General features: G+C 35.3%; 1 protein-coding gene across 1 annotated transcript in view; it reads right to left on the bottom strand.

Moving 5' to 3' along the window:
* Nucleotides 6,864-8,825, bottom strand: part of LOC109226998 (fasciclin-like arabinogalactan protein 2) — a 2,493-nt gene continuing 531 nt past the window's right edge. The window contains exon 2 of the mRNA XM_019391976.1: nt 6,864-7,778. Coding sequence (XP_019247521.1) covers nt 6,961-7,778 — 818 coding nt within the window. The 3' untranslated portion in view covers nt 6,864-6,960. The remainder of the gene's footprint in view (nt 7,779-8,825) is intronic.

Below are 8,825 nucleotides of genomic sequence, written 5' to 3'. Positions count from 1 at the left end.
CCATCACAGCCCCGCCGAGTACCCGCCTGACAACCCTGGAGCAGGAAATGGCTGGTCTTCGCACTTCTGTCACTGACCTAGGCACCAGAGTTGACACTCTGGCCACTCAACAGGCCAAGTCGGAGAAAAAGATTATGGGATGGCTTCAAGCGCTAGGACGAGCATGTCACCTCGATCCTAGCACCGTCTCTGATCAAGATTGAGCTTCAGGGAAGTCCCCTTACCCTACTCTGCTTTCTAATTGTTGCCATGGGGACATGCCAAATTTTTAAGTGTGGGGTGGGGGATGGCTGTTGTTGTAAAAAGATTGTATAACTGTGTATGATGTTGCTTTCTTTCTTTTTTGATTGTTTGGTACCGTAGGGTCATGTAGTTAACTTCGACTTGGCCCGAAGACGGACACCTTTCGACAAGTCTCTTGAGGGATATTAGTCGAACAAAAAAAAGAATATAAGGACTCCTCTTGATGACGGATATTTGAGACAGTTTCTTGAGGGAAGCTAGTCTAGAGAAAAGACCAAAAAGATGTTTTGTTTTAGGTAGTGTAGTAACTCCCCCTTGGTTTTTCTTTGGGCCACGGTTCTTTTCCAAGGGTTTAGCTTGAACCGGGTGTAGGTAGTTTTGGTTTTTTTTTTTTTTTTACTTTTAGTTAGTATTGATGGGATACAAGCTAAAATAGAAAGAGAAACCCTTGGCGTTAATACACTTGAACACAATCGGCACTAGAGTGTAGCGCCTAGTCTCAGTGGTTGACTCTTGCTAAAGTGCCTTAAATTTGTATGTTTGTAACTGACTTGAACACTCAAAAGAGAGTGTCTTGATTAACCAATCTGGAGTGAGTCATGTGCCATGTGTGTGTGAGTTGTACTGTATTCTATGCTTTACATTTGATGCCTAGAACTTGCCCTGTGTGTTTGCAAAGCGAAATAGTAGCTTCATTCAGTCTTAGAAGTGATAAAGGCATTTCTTTGTTAAGCCAGATATATAAAGTAAACCCACCTAAATGTAATACATCGTAGTTAACCCCGTTGAGCCTATAAGCCCGTTTCTTTGGCAACCACATTGCGAACCTTACCCAATTGTTTGAATAGCCATCTGTTTGAACCCCTTTTACCTCCCATGAGTACTTGAATGGCCTTGACATATGCAAAAGTTAAAGTGTGGGGTGGTGGTTTAGTTTTTGAGTGGAACCAATGAAATAGAGGAAAGGTGCAGTTTTGGAAGAGCGAAAGAAGAAGCGCCACGTACAAAAAAAAATGAATAAATATAGTAGTTGATAAGTGGTAGCTTGATTCAAATGCACCTAAAGGAATGGGATGTTATAAAGAAAATGTGGTGGAACGTCTGGTTGACATAAGTATGATTTGGAAGATTAATGTGATTGTATTAAAAGTGCTTAGGGAGGTTAGTCACTATATCCAAATATATCCTACCCATCCCTTAGCCTACATTACAACCAAGTGAAGTCCTAATTGATCTTAGACTGAATAGGCTCGATTAGTAGAGTAGTACACTACGGGCAAGCCTATGGTGCATCTTTGTGGCATGTGAATGTTCTTTTTGAGAGTGAGCGAATTTTGTCCATCCGAGTTCCTAATTGTTCTTAATAATATTAATTGTGGAACTACTCTCTTGTGTGATGTGAGGGCATGTGATTCACGAAGAAAAGGTAAGTCTTGACGAGTAGTTTGAGTAAGTGCGAATATTGCATGGCATGAGAGATTCGACTTTTGAGGCAAAGGTTGTTCACTACTAGGTGCAACTTTGGTGAATTGTTCATGGTGAGATTTGTTAAGGGGAAAGCTTAGGGAAGGAACTTTGATAGAGTGTGGTGGATTTCTCGAGGACTAGCAATAATTTAAGTGTGGGGTGTTGATAATAGGCTACATAGACGATATTTACACCCTAATTATACCATGCTTTATTGTTGTTTTATAGGCTAAATGATAACAAAATGCTCTAATTGGTGTTCTTTTGCTTTGCAGGGACTAATCCAAGTTAGAAAGAACTATGGAGTATTTTGGAGTCAATAATGTGAAGAAAACGTCCAATCAAGAAGCACCCGAGCGTAAAGAAGCAAAAAGTGACTGGGGTTGAATCCACCGCCACCGCGGCAGGCCATAGACGCGAGGCAGAATGTTTTGCTCTCACCGCGGTCGCGCCGCCCCCGCGGTGAACTGTGCAGTTGCCCAGAACTTGTGGGACCAAAGTGTAACTCGGGAAAAACTTATTCCAAACCCTTATAAACTCAAGAAGCTCGTCCAAGAAAGTATCAAGCTTGTTTTTAGACTACTTTGGAGGCAAGAACAAGTGTGAGAAGATCAACCAAACATTAGAGTTTTTCTATCTTCTCTTTATTATTGCAATTTCAAATTATGAACAATTAGTAGTTTTCTCTTGCTTTGTTATGAGTAGCTAAACATTTGATCTAAGGTTGATGGAACCAATTGTTGGATGAAGTTTTGATTCAACTTTGTTATAATCGAGCCGGATTTATTATATGATTGTTCAACTACGTTTTGTATGGTGATTAATTGAATAGGCCCTTGATTAATCGTGTCTAATTGTCTTGTATTGCTTGAGAGAGAATACTAGGTTAGACTGCTGTTGAACAACACCACTTTTGGGTAATTGAAGAGATTCATTACTTGAACTTAAAAGTGGGGTTAGAGATAACGAAACTTTGGTGGGATAATTTAGAGCTGCACAAATTGTCAGCTAGAGTAGTTCGAGAGAATGCTCTAGTAAATTATTGTAGTTGATCGAGAGATAATTACGATAATCCATGGCTCATAATCCTCATAGAGTATTACGGCGAGATTATAGCAAAAGAGTTAAGACTTAAACTAGCAATTGGGGAAATCAATGCCCTAGACCTTTTTACCATTGAATTATCTTTGATTTGGCATATTGTTATTTTTAATATCCTTTGAAGTAGTTAAACAAAAAAAACCCAATTGTTATTGATAAAAATCTTGCATCTGGAAATTGTTTGAATTGATAATAGCATTGACAAGAGTGTAATAGATAGGTTAGTTCCCTGAGGATTCAACTCCGGACTTAAAACCGGATTATATTTGCAATGATCGCTTTGTCTTTTAGAAGGCATAGTTGGGCGTGATCAGTGAGGAAGAGAGATAAAGCACGAAGGGTGATGCTGTGCACATTTCTAATATTCATTTGGTGCGGAAGAGCGATAAAGCACGAAGGGTGATGCCGTGCACATTTTCTTTATTGATTGCATAGTGAGGATTGAGAGTAAAAGCAAGAAGGGTGATGTCGTGCATTCGTTGCCTACTTGTTGTGATTTCTTGTTGCTATTGGTTCAAGTGCCTTAATTGTTTCATTATGTTATTTCCGTGTTTCCTTATGTTGTTATCCCTATTGAATGTTGCCCCTTCCCGTTAATCTCCGTTTAGCTTCTATTACTGTTATTCTGTTAGATATTGTTTAACTATATGTTATGTTGTTTGTTGTGTCCTAGCCTCGCTACTACTTTGCCGAGGTTAGGCTCGACACTTACTTAGTACATGGGGTCAGTTGTATTGATGCTACACTTTGTACTATTTTGTGCAGATCCCGGTACTGGAGCATACGGACCTTAGCTAGGGGTTGCTGCCTTCAGTCCATCGGAGACCCGGTAGTCCTGCAGGCGTCCGCAGGCCTTGGCGTCCCCTTCCTATCTTGTTTCTTTCTGTTATTTTCTATTTCAGAGACAGACATGTATTTTCTTTGTTTAGACCCTATTTGTATTTTTTCCTAGATAGTCCGTGAGATTGTGAAACTAGTTAATTATTATGGATTCGTATTGGTATTAGCTTAAATGTTAAATTCTGTTCTTCCGCACTTCTTATTCCGCTGTATACTTGCATTAACTTGGTAAATTGTTAAATATAAAGGTAAAAAGGGTGAATAATCAATAATGTTGGCTTGCCTAGCGGGTTCAATGTTAGGCGCCATCACGATCCCGACCGTGGGCAATTCGGGTCGTGACAATATTATACTATATACTATAATAATATACTATTATATTATATAGTATTCTGTAATAGTATACGATTACATTATATTATTTACTATAATATATTGTAACCATACTCTGTTGTGTTATACTATATACTGTAATGGTATACTATTATACTGTATCTGTTGAATTAATTATTGTACACCCAAATGGTATACAATTTACCATTTCGCTATACATTATACATCAATTTTGACCTAAACTTAAATAATTGACTTCAAAATCTCCATCAAAATTGACTAAAAATTTTCCTACAACTTTCAATCAACATTTTGAGCACACCCCAGTCAAAATCAGGGGGAAAAGACTACAAACTCAACAAAACCCAGTTTATCACGAGCTTCAAAATTCAAGATTTTTCAATGGTAGATCTAATTTTCTTAAACAAATTTCTAAAAATCAGCGTTAACACCACAGTCTACACATCATACCACAATCTAATTTTTAAATCCATAATCTTGCTTTATAAGCCCGTGCAATCAAAAGTCCATTCCATCCAAAAATATTTCTTCCAAGATTTTAACTAGTCTAAGAAGGTTTGATTCCAAGATTTATCATGGCTAAAAAACATATTATGAAACTATCAATGGATGTTATTTCCAAACATTTTGTTCGACTTGAGCGTTTGGAATTCCTTGATTAATGCAAGCATGTCTGCAGAGAGTGGCAAGAACTATTAAGAAGTCCTGAGTTCATATTAACTCACTATGTGGAATCGTCGTTGAAACCGTCTTCCTTTCTACTCCACCATCTTGACTCATTGACGGGTGAACACACCATGCAAATCACAACCATACGATGGAGAATGTTAATCACACCACGCCTAATGTGTTTCCCGAGACGGAGGTGGTCGGCATTGTTAAAAGGGTGGTTTATTTTTTTCCAATGCAACTTGGGAATCAAGTTGTGCTTTGGAATCCGTTCTTGACACAGATTCTTGAAATTTTCTAGCCAATTGAGAATGAACCAATTGAGGAGGATCAATCTGTCTCAATTGGTATGGGGTGTGAAGGCATTACTATGTTTGTGATCAGAATTTCCCATTCAAGTCTTTCCACTCTGGAAAGGATACAGATTTTTCAATACTGAAACTTTTGTTTGGGAAGTAATAGAGAATGACATATTGATAGGTGGTTTTATATTTCCATATTGTGATATGGTAGTTAAAGGGTGTCCTTGTTGTGTTATCAGGGGAGAAGATAGAAAACTAACTCAGTTCCATGTAGGTAGAATAAGCATGATCCTCTTGACTTTTCCCAATATCGGTCTATCTAACCATTTAATGTTTGAGTTGAGAGACACACTTTCTATATTGACGTGGAACATTGATAAGTTAGAGTTGACAATTTGGCAATATAATGATATCAATCTTGGATGGGCACATTATACAAATTCCAAGTACCAAATGGCTGCATTGCATAATTGATATTCTTGGGGCGGGAGAGATGGTCGGAAAGGCAGAGGAAGGCAATCTGTAATGATTAATTTCGACAATGATAATCTCGAGAATGACGATATATTGAATGAATTGCGCACTGTTGATGACTATGTCAAAAAATGCCTCAAGTTTTGGAATAGTACGGTTCCTATAGGTGCTTAGGTAATTCTTTGATATTTCAGCTTGTGCTTACTTTGAGTTTTGCAATTTTTGATTATATATTTTTGTTATTGTTTTTTGCCAATTTTTAGTATTTTTATTTATTGTTGGTTTTATATGGGGGAGATGTTGATAAAAGAAATTTGGGTTTACTGAGATCAATAATTTTGACGAGGTTGGTAATTGTTGTAGGAGTTAGGGCTAGTTTGATCATCTTAAATAGACCGAGAGGTTGATGGTTCACCCCATTAAATGTCAATACTCTTAATCTGTTTCCTGAGGTGACAGTGTCAAAAGGGTAGTGTGTATTTACCGATCGCCACTTAGGATAAAGTTACACTCTAGAATACCTTCTCGAGACAAAATATTGAACTTCCCCACCCAATTGGAAGAGTCATTAGCTATATTAAGAATTTAAAATGTTCCATTTGGAAAGTACAAACAAATTTAAAATGTTGAATTCCCTAGTATACTCAAACATTCCCCAAACCCGACAACTATTTTTGAACTAGTCCCTAGACCACATATTTTAAACATTTTTTTATATAAGACAGAGTTTATTTGAATGTGATTTTTATAACTGCCCTTATTGGGATTGAACTGGCAATCGTTGTAATGTATATTGTGAGGCTACTTAATGAATCTTATTTCTATTATATGAGTTGTATGAATTGGAAGTTTAGATTAATATAAGTGTCATGCTAAGCAATAGTTACTGAAATATTTCCTTATTTCACATTATCATCAAATACTATATTCTTTTTCTCTAACTTTTAACTTTTAAGATTTGATGATTAGTTATTATAAAATATTACTTTCTATTTTTATTATTCTTTCCCTTAAAGCATGTGCAGCACTTGTTTGCTGAATGTGATATAGATTGAAGTTAGCATTTAGCATTTCTCTGTTTTAGTAACTATTTTTATCAGAAATTACGCATTAATATGTTGATAATTCACACCATTCTTTTTTTTTTTTTCTTGTTCTCTCCCTCAAGGCACGTTGAGATGGCACTTGTCTTTTTGAAAGATTCTTATAGAAAAATGCTTTCGGAAAATAATATTTTTTGTTTAACTAAAATTATCACAGAAGTGAAAATTAGCAAAAGTAAATTGTATTAGGAATAAATAAAAACTCAAGCATGACTTTATTCGTAGACATGTTTATGAATAACTCAAGTGCTTACAATTAATAGGCAGAAGAGACGAAAAATAAGAGAGACAAAAATTGAAGAAATAAAAAGGAATAGAATTCAAATTTTGCGGTTATTTTCTCATATAATATACAATCAAATTATGTGAACACCAAAACCAAATTAACAACAACCTCGTTCATATATTCAAACAAATACCAAACCAATACTCAAAATAAATGTCATCAACCAACCATTGACACTCATAATCATAGCTCTATTATTATCCGCCGTCGCATCCGCCGGCACCTCGCCGTCGTCGTCGCCGGTGTTCGGCTCCGGCGCAGTATCCTCAGAATTATTAATAATAGACTGTGCTTTAAACAATTCACTTGGCTGCAAAACTTTGTCAATTTTATAAACAGCTAATGGCTCCTCATCTAATAAAGTTCCAGTAATTTTTGCTGTCACAATATTTGTGTCTAATTTAACATTATCTCCATCATTTTTCACAGAAAAATCGTACTTATTATTTTTCCCTTTTGTTGTTGCCATAGTATTTATAAATCCATTTTTAGACCTTAACATACCTAAAGAATGATAATCTGGAATACCATGGTACAAAAGCAAAGAAATTTGTCCATTTTTGGTTAAATTCTTGTACTTAGGTAAAAAAGTGTTAACGACTTTATCAATCGGGCAAAAAACTGTTAAGCCATTTTCCATAATATCGGTAAAAGTTTTGGTAATATTTGATTTTTCTAAAAGTTTGGCAAATTCTTTGCAGCCTTTATTTGTCATTAAATCAATTATGTCAATTTCTGCTGGAGCAGATACTGGAGCTTCTGCTTCTGAAGATTGAATAATATTGCTGATTTGTATGACAGAGATATTGTAAGGGATTTCTTGAACGGACTTGACGAAACTAGCCGAAAAATGACCGTCGTTATCTTCTGTGGCGAACCCTACTTTTTTACCTTTTGTGTTGGTAATGTTGATGTACCCTGATGTCCCAGGGGCCTCACCTGCAGAGACGGATTCAGAATTTTTAAACTTAATAGGTTTACAATTTTGCATTCTTTGAAAATATGAATTTAAATTTAACGTCTATGTTATTTTTATTTTTATTTTTATATATGTTCACACATATATCGTGGGTTCAATTGAACCTAGAGGTGACAAAATCAACCAAGTTTTAGGTATCTCGCTAAATCCCTGAAACATTAAACGAGTTGAGTTATGACCGGCTTATATTGACTTGGCTAACGAGTTGAACCTGAAATGGTCTATTGGGTCAAAACGAGTCAAATTTGTGTAATCTAATAGTCAAAATGCAACCCACACCTAAACAAGCGAAATCAAGTTTGGAGATTAAGAATTCTGTAAATTTGGGAGAAATTTAGTTAGTAACTAAATAAAATATATTAACTTTCACTTTCTTTTTTGAAAAGGAAAAAAGTAAGAGAAGTTCATATTGAGCCGGTTGAATTATGACCTATTATTTTGACCCATATTGATCCTAACACATTTTACCTGAAAAATAAGTTAAACTTAAAATTAGAGTGACAACCTACTATACTCAGTTAAATCAAATTGGACTAGTAGCTAAAATATCTTTACACATTCAATGTTTATAACTTGAATTTTAATTTAACTGGTTTAAGTTGTTGCATTCTATGGATTCAAAACATAATATTTTGTACTCCCTCCGGCCCAAAATAAGTGATTTTTTGAATATTTTCACACAAATTAAGAAATCCACCTTTTAGCATTAATTAGCAATGAAATTGACCATATTAACCTTTACTATCTCACATAAACACTCCTAACACATATTCCAACACCATTTACTTCAAGGACAATGTAGGAAAAAAATAATTAATTCATTCTTGAAATCTGGAAAAATCATTTATTTTGGACCACAAGAAAAAGGCCAAAAAATCACTTATTTTGAACCGGAGGGAGTACTTCTTTTCGGCATTTTTTTCACACACACACACAATATATATATATATATATATATATATATATATATATATATATATATATATATATATATTTATATATATATA

This window comes from Nicotiana attenuata, chromosome 6 (genome assembly GCF_001879085.1).
Source record: "Nicotiana attenuata strain UT chromosome 6, NIATTr2, whole genome shotgun sequence".
Taxonomy (NCBI): domain Eukaryota; kingdom Viridiplantae; phylum Streptophyta; class Magnoliopsida; order Solanales; family Solanaceae; genus Nicotiana; species Nicotiana attenuata.
This window is presented reverse-complemented; position numbering and strand designations above follow the sequence as displayed.